This window comes from Acomys minous (genome assembly GCF_964271855.1).
Source record: "Acomys minous genome assembly, chromosome: 5".
Taxonomy (NCBI): Eukaryota; Metazoa; Chordata; class Mammalia; order Rodentia; family Muridae; genus Acomys; species Acomys minous.
The window spans coordinates 125,123,667-125,136,106 of NC_140494.1; the positions used below are offsets into that span (position 1 = coordinate 125,123,667).

The 12,440-nt window shown below is 44.9% G+C and overlaps 1 protein-coding gene across 1 annotated transcript in view; it reads right to left on the reverse strand.

The window, feature by feature from the left end:
• Positions 1 to 12,440, reverse strand: part of TRIP4 (thyroid hormone receptor interactor 4) — a 53,125-nt gene that overhangs the window by 38,956 nt on the left and 1,729 nt on the right. Inside the window, exons 2-6 of the mRNA XM_084782377.1 lie at positions 12,063 to 12,232; positions 9,379 to 9,512; positions 8,207 to 8,419; positions 3,966 to 4,044; positions 1,186 to 1,315 (exon numbers count right to left, since the gene is read on the reverse strand). Of these exons, the coding sequence (XP_084638503.1) occupies positions 1,186 to 1,315; positions 3,966 to 4,044; positions 8,207 to 8,419; positions 9,379 to 9,512; positions 12,063 to 12,232 (726 nt within the window). The remainder of the gene's footprint in view (positions 1 to 1,185; positions 1,316 to 3,965; positions 4,045 to 8,206; positions 8,420 to 9,378; positions 9,513 to 12,062; positions 12,233 to 12,440) is intronic.

Genomic DNA, 12,440 nt, shown 5'->3' on the forward strand with positions numbered 1-12,440 from the left:
GCATGTGCCATTATGCCAGGCTTGGTTTTTGCTTAATTTAAATTTTCTTTCATTCTGTCTTTAACATAAAAATTTGTATATTGTCTGTGTAATATTTATACTGTTCGACAGTATAAAGCAGTTCACTTAACACAGCTGCTCTTCAATTTGAAAATATAATCTTGAAAATATTTACCCAACACCTAGATAATCCATTATTAAATAAAAAGTTCTTTGTACAGAATTTTTTTTTTAATAGATGGGTCAGGTGTGATGGTCCATGCTTTTAATCCCAGCACTCAGGAGGCAGAGACAGGCAGATCTTAACAAGTCTGATGCCAGGCTGGTCTACAAATTGAGTTCCAGCCCAGCCAAGACCACATAGTGAAACTCTGTCCAACAAAAACAAAACCAAGAGGCAAAATGCAATAAAAACACCCAACATGAGCCAGGCAGTGGTGGCGCACACCTTTAATCCCAGCAGTTGGAGGCAGAGGCAGAGGCAGGAGGATCTCTGTGAGTTCAAGTCCAGCCTGGTCTACAGAGTGAGTTCCAGGACAGTTAGAGCTGTTACACAGAGAAACCCTGTCTCGAAGAAAAAAAAATACACACACAAAAAAATCCCTAATATAGAGCATCCAGCTCTTCTTTGTCATAAGCCCTTTCACACTCCACCCTAGGAAGGTAGCAAATGTCAAATAATATTTATTTTATTATTATTTTTAATTGTATATGAGTGCTTATCTGCAGAAGAGGGCATCAGATCACATCATAGGTGCTTGTGAGCCACCATGTGGTTGCTGGGACTTGAACTCAGGACCTCTGGAAGAGCAGGTGGCGCTCTTAACCACTGAGCCATCTCTCCAGCCCCTTATTTTATTATTTTATGTGTGAGTGCTTTGCCTACACGTACATGTGTGCCCTCTGTGTGAGTGAGCAGCTCCAGTCCGCTGAGGTCAGAAAAGCGCACCCCTCTGGAACTGGAGCTGCAGATGGCTGTGAGCTGCCATGACGGCGCTGGGAATCAAACCTGGGTCTCTGCAAGAGGAACAAGTGCTCTTAATCTCTACACCAACTCTCTAATGTGTGCCCCCCTGCCCCCCCAACCACCACCACCCCCCACCCCCACCCCCCGCCGCAATAATTTTTTAATGCCCAGGATCTATGGATGAGTTTCTGTCTTAGCACATGTTAGTCTGACTATACCTAGTTCTGTCGAACTCTAACAGTTTTTCTTTATGCTTGATAGCCTTCTCCAAACCAGACTTCATTCGAGATTCTTGATGAGGAAGGAGGTCCTTCGTGGAGACATCCACCTTTCCAGGATTCTCTGCCCCTGAAATTCAATAAGGAAAGCAAACGATATAAACTCAAAGAACACATTTATTGTATTGCTGTGCAGCAATGAATAACACATTTGCAGACCTGGTTATAGCCTGATAGCCTGAAGCATTCACTTAAATGGAAACATTTGAGGTCAGGATCAACAACATCAAGTGGTGTTTGACACTAGCAGTCCCTCAAAAAGGGGCAGGTGGGCAGTGGTAGCACACACCTTTAATCCCAGCACTCTGGAGGTAGAGGCAGGCAGATTTATGAATTTGAAGCCAGCCTGGTCTATAGAGGGAGTTCCAAGACAGCCAGAGCTACACAAAGATACCCTGTCTCAAAAAAACAAAACAAAACAAAAGAAAAAAAGAAAAGAAAAGAAAGAAATCTAGACTACTAAGGATACAAAATGTATCTCAGATCTCTGAGTCTGAGGCCAGCTTGGTCTACAAAGAGGGTCCAGGAGAGCCAAGGTTATACAAAGATAGCCTGTCTAAAACAAATATCCAATAATTAGGAGGTAAACAAATTAGAATAAGCAGTCAATTGACTATTTCAAAAGACTTATTTACTTGTGTGAATATGTGTATATGTAGGTACATGTGCCTGAAGGCCAGAAGATGTTATGTGGGTGTCAGGATCTGAATTTCAGTTCTTGTGAAGGAGCAGCAAATGCTCTTCAGCACTGAGTCATCTCTCCAGCCCAATAGATTGTTTCTTGACCAAAACAAGTATGTGGAATAAAAAATCTGGGGATGGTGCTAATCATCTGTAATCCCAGCTAATGAGGCAAGATGGCGGCACAGCAATCAGTCTAGCAACTTGGTGAGACTCTGCTTCAAAATACAACTTTAAAAAAGCTGGAGGTATAGCTTAACGTGCTTCCCTAGTGTGTATACTCCTCTAGGTTCACTTAGCACTGAAAGGTAAAAAGCGTAGCACAGAAACCACTTATAGAAAATTAGTTTAAAAAAGCAGACTGGAGAGATGGCTCAGAGGTTAAGAGCACTGACTGCTCCTCTAGACATCCTGAGTTCAATTCCCAGCAACCACATGGTGGCTCACAGCCATCTATAATGTCATCTGGTGCCCTCTTCTGACCTGCAGGTGTACATGCAGAGCACTGTATACATAATAATAAGTAAATAAATCTTTTTTTTTTATATTTATTTCTTATGTATATAGTATGCATCAGGTCACATTATAGATGGTTGTGAGCCACCATGCGGTTGCTGGGAATTGAACTCAGGACCTCTGGAAGAGCAGTCAGTGCTCTTAACCTCTGAGCCATCTCTCCAGCCCAATAAATCTTTTTTAAAAAACTGGAAAAGCGTAGCATTTACTTTTTACAATTGCAAATTTTTGAGGTTTTTTGGTTTTTCGAGACAGAGTTTCTCTGTGTAGCCTTGACTATCCTGGACTCCTTTTGTAGACCAGGCTGTCCTCAAATTCACAGGGATCCATCTGCCTCTGCCTCCCAAGTGCTGGGATTAAAGGCGTGCCCCACCACTGCCCAGCTAACAACCTATACTTTTATATAAAATAAAAACTATAGCTGGGTGTGGTAGCGCATGCATTTAATCCCAGTACTTGGGAGGCAGAGGCAGGCGGATCATGAGTTCGAGGCCAGCCTGGACTACAGAATGAGTTCCAGGACAGCCAAGACTACATCAAGAAACAAAAACAAAACAAAACAAACAAAAAAACCTATAAACTAAGGTAGAAGCAAAATATTGTTTTGACAAAAGTTAACAAGCATGTTGTGCTACCTCTTAAAAATGGTTTTAGCCAGACATGGTGGTATATGCCTTTAATTCCAATACTTTGGAAATAAAGAAAGAGGATCCAAAGTTCAAAGTTTTCCTCATCTACAGAGGAAGTTTAAGAGTAGCCTGGGTTGGGCTGGAGAGATGGCTCAGAGGCTAAGAGCACTGTCTTCTCTCGGAGAGGTCCTGAGTTCAATTCCCAGCAACCACGTGGTGGCTCACAGCCATCTATAATGTGATCTGATGCCATGTTCTGGCCTTCAGACAAACACTGTATATGTAATAACTAAAAAAATAAAGAGTAGCCTGGGCTACATGAGATCTTATTCTAAAAAGAAAACAAGTGGGGAGGCTCTCAAAAAGGCAAAAACAGGCAGCAACGGTGGTGCACGCCTTTAATCCCAGCACGTGGGAGGCACAGGAAGGTGGATCTCTGTGAGTTCGAGGCCAGCCTGGTCTACAAAGTGAGTCTAGGACAGCCAGGGCTACACAGAGATACCCTGTCACGAAAATTTTAAAAGAACAACAACAAAAACATATACATACATACATACATATATATAGAGAGAGAGAGAAAGAGAGACACATACACACACAGAGACACACGGGGGAAGGAGGGGGTGGGAGGGAGGAGGTGGACCTGAGACATAGCTTAGGATGTGTGAGCACCCACATTCGATCAACAGCACCAAAAGAAAATGGTTGAATAAGTGAGACAAAATATATAGACAGATCTGCATCTTAGACAGGCAATAAATCACACCTTTAATCCTGGTATCTGGGAGGTAGTGGTAGGTTTAAGACAAGCCTGGCTTACATAGTGAGTTCCAGGCCATCCAAAACCCCATCTCAAAGAATGAAAAGAAAGCAAGAAAGAAATCTAGGTTTTACCTGACATGAGTTTCTTTAATAGTTTCTGGCTTTTGTTTGAGTCACGTTGTAAAATGTCCTGTTCTTCATTAGTACATACCTATAAGGTAAAAGAATGATTTGTCATTCAGAAATTGAACAGTATTGCTTGTTTGGCATGGTATAAAATGTAGTCTCAACTGGCAGAACTCTGAACTCAAGGTCAGCTTGACCTTCAGAGCGAGTTCCAAGACATCCAGAATTACACAGAGAAATCTTGTCTCAACCCCCCCCCCAAATAAAATAAAATGTTCCCTGTTGTAACTATTCCTGACTAACCATGTGATTTAACATATATATTTATATAAAATAACATACACATATACATGTAGATATGTATACCTACATTCAAATGATAAATACTTGCTTTTGTTAAGAATATTGAAAAACTCGGGCCCAGGGGTCCCGCTCAAACTAAGGCACCAGCCAAAGACAATACAGGTCGTAAAACTTTAAACCCCTACCCAGATCTAGCCAATGGTCAGAACATTCTCCACAGTAGAGTGGAGAGTGGGATATTACTTTCTCACATACTCTGGTGCCTCACCTTTGACCATGTCCCCTGGAGGGGGAGACCAGGTGGCACTCAGAGGAAGGACAGCAGGTTACCAAGAAGAGACTTGATACCCTATGAGCATATACAGGGGGAGGTAATCCCCCTCAGGAACAGTCATAGGGGAGGGGAATAAGGGGAAAATGGGAGGGAGGGAAGAATGGGAGGATACAAGGGATGGGATAACCATTGAGATGTAACAAGAATAAATTAATAAAAAAAGGAAAAAAAAAGAAAAAAAAGAATATTGAAAAACTCATGGCACTTTTCAAAAGCCTTTGGTTCTAACAATAAATTCTAACTCTGACAATAGAAATTATAAGGAAGCCAGGAGTTATGGCATATGCTTTAGTCCCAGCACTCAGGCGGCAGAGGAGGTGGATCCCTGTGAGTTCGAGGCCAGCCTGGTCAACAAAGTGAGTCCAAGACAGCCAAGGCCACACAGAGGCCCTGTCTCGAAAAACAAAAAACAAACACACCCTTACTTTTCTGCCTTGGCCTCCAGAGTGCTGGGCTTTCACTACAGATTGCAGGAAAGCTGCAGAGGATTTGAATGGCCATGGTTGTTAACTCAAATCAGTGTCTTAGCTAGGGCTTCTGCTGCTGTGATAAAGCACATGACTGAAGCTGCGTGGCAGGAGGAAAGGGTTTATTATGTATAAATCCTTACCTGGTTTTGTTTGTTTTGGGGTTTTTTGGACAGGGTTTCTCTATGTAACAGTTCTGGCTATCCTGGACGTGCTTTTGTAGACCAGGCTGGCCTTGAACTCACAGTGATCTGCCTCCCCAGTGCTGGGATTAAAGGAGTGTGCCACCAAGCCCAGTGTCCTTATTTGTTTTTACTGTATGACTATTTGAATGTTTTGCCTACATGTATATCTTTCTACCATGTGTATACTTGGTCTTGCAGAAGTCAGAAAGCATCAGATCTGCTCGTACTGGAGTTATAAACAGTTATGAGCCAACATGTGGCTGCTGAAAATCAAATCCAGGTTCTCTGCAAAAGCAGCCAGTACTCTTAACCTCCAAGCTGTCTCTTTAACCCCAAAAAGGATTTATCTCATCTTGTACTTCCAGGTTCATCACTGAGGGAAGTCAAGGCAAGAACTGAGAAGTGATGTAAGACATGTTACTTACTGACTTGCTTCTTGTCTTTTGTTTTGTTTTGTTTTTATTTTTGTAAGTAAAAAAATTTTATGTGCATTGGTGTTTTGCCTGCATACATGTTTGTGTGAGGATGTGGAGTCTGGAGTTAGGGACAGTTGTGGGCTTCCATGTGGGTGCTAGGATTTGAACCTGGGTCCTCTGGAAGAATAGCCAGTGTTCTTAACCACTGAGCTGATCTCTCCAGCCCTTACTTTTTGTTTTAATGACAAGGTCTTTCTTCAGCTCTGGGTGGTCAGGAACTCACTATATAAACTAGGCTGGGCTCTAGCTCACAGATCCTCCTACCTCTGCCCTTCAGGTGCTGGGATTATAGGTGTGTACTATCAGCCTAATCTTAGCCCATTTTCTTAGATATTCTAAGACACCTTCCCAGGGGTGGCACCATACACAATTGCACAGCCACCTTTCCAGGGGTGGCATCATACACAATTGCAGGGCCACCTTCCCAGGGGTGGCATCATACACAATTGCAGGGCCACCTTCCCAGGGGTGGCAACATACACAACTGCACGGCCACCTTCCCAGGGGTGGCACCATACACAATTGCAGGGCCACCTTCCCAGGGGTGGCACCATACACAACTGCACGGCCACCTTCCCAGGGGTGGCATCATACACAACTGCACGGCCACCTTCCCAGGGGTGGCATCATACACAATTGCAGGGCCACCTTCCCAGGGGTGGCATCATACACAATTGCAGGACCACCTTCCCAGGGGTGGCACCATACACAATTGCAGGGCCACCTTCCCAGGGGTGGCACCATACACAATTGCAGGGCCACCTTCCCAGGGGTGGCACCATACACAATTGCAGGGCCACCTTCCCAGGGGTGGCACCATACACAACTGCACGGCCACCTTCCCAGGGGTGGCACCATACACAACTGCAGGGCCACCTTCCCAGGGGTGGCACCATACACAACTGCACGGCCACCTTCCCAGGGGTGGCACCATACACAACTGCAGGGCCACCTTCCCAGGGGTGGCACCATACACAATTGCACAGCCACCTTCCCAGGGGTGGCACCATACACAATTGCAGGGCCACCTTCCCAGGGGTGGCACCATACACAACTGCAGGGCCACCTTCCCAGGGGTGGCACCATACACAACTGCAGGGCCACCTTCCCAGGGGTGGCACCATACACAACTGCAGGGCCACCTTCCCAGGGGTGGCACCATACACAATTGCAGGGCCACCTTCCCAGGGGTGGCACCATACACAATTGCACAGCCACCTTCCCAGGGGTGGCACCATACACAATTGCACAGCCACCTTCCCAGGGGTGGCACCATACACAATTGCAGGGCCACCTTCCCAGGGGTGGCACCATACACAATTGCACAGCCACCTTCCCAGGGGTGGCACCATACACAATTGCAGGGCCACCTTCCCAGGGGTGGCACCATACACAATTGCAGGGCCACCTTCCCAGGGGTGGCACCATACACAATTGCACGGCCACCTTCCCAGGGGTGGCACCATACACAATTGCACGGCCACCTTCCCAGGGGTGGCACCATACACAATTGCACGGCCACCTTCCCAGGGGTGGCACCATACACAATTGCAGGGCCACCTTCCCAGGGGTGGCACCATACACAATTGCAGGGCCACCTTCCCAGGGGTGGCACCATACACAATTGCACGGCCACCTTCCCAGGGGTGGCACCATACACAATTGCAGGGCCACCTTCCCAGGGGTGGCACCATACACAATTGCACGGCCACCTTCCCAGGGGTGGCATCATACACAACTGCAGGGCCACCTTCCCAGGGGTGGCATCATACACAACTGCAGGGCCACCTTCCCAGGGGTGGCACCATACACAACTGCACGGCCACCTTCCCAGGGGTGGCACCATACACAATTGCAGGGCCACCTTCCCAGGGGTGGCACCATACACAATTGCACAGCCACCTTCCCAGGGGTGGCACCATACACAATTGCAGGGCCACCTTCCCAGGGGTGGCACCATACACAATTGCACGGCCACCTTCCCAGGGGTGGCACCATACACAATTGCAGGGCCACCTTCCCAGGGGTGGCACCATACACAACTGCAGGGCCACCTTCCCAGGGGTGGCATCATACACAACTGCAGGGCCACCTTCCCAGGGGTGGCACCATACACAATTGCAGGGCCACCTTCCCAGGGGTGACACCATACACAATTGCAGGGCCACCTTCCCAGGGGTGGCACCATACACAACTGCAGGGCCACCTTCCCAGGGGTGGCACCATACACAATTGCAGGGCCACCTTTCCAGGGGTGGCACCATACACAATTGCAGGGCCACCTTCCCAGGGGTGGCACCATACACAATTGCAGGGCCTTCCCACATTAATCAAGAATTAAGAAAATATTCTGCAGAATTACCTACAGGCCAATCTTCTGGAACCATTTTCTCCACTGATGTTCACTCTTCTCTGATACTCAAGTTGGCAAAAAATTGAACAGGGCACATAGTGAAAACAAAGCATGAAAGAAGAACCTTACCAAAGAGCCACAGAACAAGCAGGGGCCGGAACCCTCCTGCTCACAGACGATCCGCCCACACACCAGGCAGTTGTTGATGAGCTTGTGCTTCTGGCCCAGGCAATCACACGGGTGACGCCCAGGAAGCAGGACTGCAAGTTTGTCCTGTCCCTCTCTTGTATATAAACTAACAAATTTTGTCTTCTTCTTTACTGAGCTGTTGCTTTCTTGTGCCTAATAATACAAAGACATCACAGGAACACAGATCAACAGAGAATCCTAAGCCAGCTTGGTTTAAAAAAAAATTTAAAAAAAGACTGAATATTGATAATGGTAGAAGAGAAGACTTTCAAAACAAGAATAGTATTCATCTAGCTTTTTATTGCTTTTTTTTCTTTCTTTCTTTTTTTTTTAGATAGAGTTTCACTATGTATTCCAGAGTGGCCTGAAACTCTCCATCTTCCTGCCTAGGTCCCTCGATTGCCTGGCAGTTTTGTTTTTTTGTTTGTATGGATGTGTAGGTTTTTTTTGGTGGGGGCGGGGTGTTTGTATGGATGTAGGGTAAAGTGTGAACACCATCTCCCACTGCTGCAAATTATGCAGTCAAGCTTCCCATAGCTGGGGAACGCATAGGCCAGCACATCCAAGTGCAATGGACAAGCCTCAGCCTGGAAAACCACAATCACAGTCATGGCATCTCCTCTGTCAGGTTAAGTATGCCTGGCAGCTTCAATTACAGTGAGAACTATTTAATCATTTAGGTTTTACTGCCCTCTCAAATGCTGAAGTTGAAAGTAGGGGGCTTCATTAACTACTTATTATCCACCCAGGACTAGGACTGTAGAGCAGGGCGGAGTGCCTGTCTCAGCTGCATGCACAGAGTCCTAAGTCTGAGTCTCAGCATGAAGTAAGTCCTAGAGAGAGTGGGGCGCACACTTGTAATCTCAGAGCGGCGACAGGCGGCCAGGAGTTCAAGGCCAGCCTGAGCGGCACGATGCCTTACCTCAGAAGGAAAGCAGGTCTACCGCACCACACAGAGAGAAGCATACCAGCATTATCAGCTTCTGCCCTAAAATTCATCCGTTTGTTAAGTCTGCCATTGTAGACCAACTTCTGCACATTGTCTCTGAGACATATTAGTCATTTCCTCTGCTCCACACAGTCCAGAAATGCTTAATTTTGTAAGCACTTACCTTGGCCAAATCTAAAGGTGTTTTGACCTCTACAGTTGTGTCAGGTTCAGGAAATGCAGGAACTTCCTGCTTGTTTCTTCCTTTCCTCCTATTACGCTTTAGGTGGTCCACTGATCTCTGTCCATCTAAAATTTCTTTAAGAAATACAATAAAATACAAACAGATATAAAAAAATGATAGCAAGATTTATTATTTAGTTTCTGTAGCTAAAACCTAAAGGTCGTTCTTTTTTTTTTTTTTTTTTTAAGGTTTATTTATTACATAAACACTGCTCTGCTTGCATGTACACCTACAGGCCAGAAGAGGGCACCAGATCACATTATAGATGGTTGTGAGCCACCATATGGTTGCTGGAAATTGAACTCAGGTCCTCTGGAAGGGCAGACGGTGCTCTTAACCACTGAGCCATCTCTCCAGCCCCCTGAAAGTCATTCTTAATATTTATAGTCAAGACAAGAAGTCAGGCAGAACGTCTCTCAATTCAAAATTAAACCACCGCCGGGTGGTGGTGGTGCGCACCTTTAATCCCAGCACTCGGGAGGCAGAGGCAGGTGGATTGCTGTGAGTTCGAGGCCAGCCTGGTCTACAAAGCGAGTCCAGGACAGCCAGGGCTACACAGAGAAACCCTGTCTCGAAAAAAAAAAAAAATTAAACTACCATCTCCATGACTGTGCTCCATGATAAATAATTCTAAACAGGGTTGGTGATAAGAGAGTGCTTGCCTGCAGCTGGTCTTTGCTACTTTGGGGGTTCTTCGTTTTCCCACTCGCTATTCCCAGGCTTCCCCCCATCACAAGATAAGAGAGAAAGAATGACAAAGGGGAGAGTGAGAGAGAGAGAGAGATCTGTGAATCTAAGTTCTTTCCTTTTGTGTCTTCTTTGAATACAACTACTAACAAACTGCATACAACCTCCCTGAAGGACAAACAACCACCTACCCTCTGAAAAGTTCCCAGAATTCCAAACATTACATAACTGCAGAAACCATTTCACAGCTGGCAAAACCATGCCTCTGCTAGAGCACGAGGCAATCATGGTGAAGAAGCCTGGGGTTAAAATGATAACACATTCTGATAATATTTTTGTAGGTTTTTAAAAATAGTTTATCTAATTTATGTGCATTAGTGTGAAGGTGTCAGATCCCTTGAAACTGGAGTTACAGAGAAGTGTGAGCTGCCATGTGGGTACTGGGAGTTGAACCCAGGTCCTTTGCAAAAGCAAGCAGTGCTCTTACTCACTGAGCCATCTCTCTAGCCCATATTTTTGTGTTTTTACAGAATCCAAAATTCCACCTTTTATCTCAGCACTTGGGAGGCAGAGGCAGGCGGATCTCTGAGTTTGACACCACTCTGGTCTACATGGCGAGTTCAGGACAGCCAGGGCTACATAGAGAAAACCTGTCTCGAAAACCACCCCCCCCAAAAAAAAAATCCAAAATTCTAAATTTGTCACTGTACTTGCCTAGCATGCAAGCAGCCCTGGCCTGAATCTCAGTGCTGGAGGAAGAAAATGAATACTGAGTGGAAGTTAATAGTGAAAATTCAAGTCTGATATTTTACACTGTATAATAATAGTGTATTATTTAGCTTGGTGTTCATCTTTTGTACTATATAAATGAATACCTCTAAATATTGTTAATACTAAAAGCAGCCAATACTTTCATTCAGGTCTTCCCATCATTAAAAATATTTATAAAAATAGGACTGGAGCTAACTTTAATCCCAACAGTTGGAAAAAAAGGTAGGCAGATCTCTGAGTTTGAGGCCAGCTTGGTTTACAAAGTGGGTTCCAAAACAGCTAGGGCTATACAAAAAAACCCTGCCTTGGAAAAAGAAAACAAACAAAACAAAACAAAAATAGGGCTGGAAAGATGGCTCAGCAGCTAAAAGCACTGGCTAGGCATGGTTCAATTCCCACTATACACACATGGCAGCTCACACCATCCAAAACTCCAGTTCCAGGACCCCAACTCCCTCAAGGGCTCCAGGCATGCACATGACAAAACACTCATAAACATTAAGTAAGTAATTTTAGAGAGAAAAAATATTTTAAATTATATTTGTAAAAATAACTTTTGATAGTGTTGGGGACTGAACACAGGCTCTCACACATGATAAGCAAGTGTGTTACCGCTGAGTTAGGACACAGCCCTTGAAAGGTATTTCTTTAATCCGTTTGTAACTTTTTGAAATTATTCTAAAGCCACAACTGTGCCTGAAAATTTTTGCAATTTTTGTAAATTTAAAAATTGTAGCTGGTCCCAGAATGGTGGAACATGCCTTCAGTCCTAATACTTCAGAGGCAGAGGCAGGCAGAAAAGCTTGACAGGTTAAAGATATAGTTCTCAACTTGTGGGTTGTGACCCTTTTGGGGGTGTCACATATCAAATATCCTGCACATCAGATATTTACATTATGATTCTTAACAGTAGCCAAATTACAGTTATGAAGTAATTTTATGGCTGGGGTCACCACAACATGAGGGACTGCATTAAAGGCTTGCAGCATTAGGAGGGTGGGGAACCACTGGGTTAGTGCAATATTCATACTAACTAATAGACCTAAGCTGAAAATATGCACACATAAGATTCGTTAAAGTTAGCTGTGAATAAGTAATACTTAGTGGCAGAAAACACCAAGCATTACCGGTAAAAGTTCAATTAGTACTTTAGCACACTAACTTACCATCTTTTTTCCAGCACTGCTGAAAAGAATCAGAAACCAACTCTTGATCATTCTTTTGCCATTTGGTTATCAGGTCTTCTATGAATTGACCTTTCTTGCCCTCATTTCCCTGGAGAAGGTCTGTCACGTATTCTCTTATCTCTTCAGCACTCTCAATTGACAAAACATACCTCAGGAGGTAAAGATATAGATTGTTGGAACAAGGACAGCTTACCATATGACTTTCAGAAATCCTAACAGGGACAAAGGTACTAAACAGTATTCGTCAGGGCTGAGGGTAGCTAAAGGAAACAGCACTTGCTAGCATGCATGAGATTCGGGGTTTGACGCTAGCACTATTTCAAAAAGGAAAAATCATCAGAGCGTGGTGGCGCATGA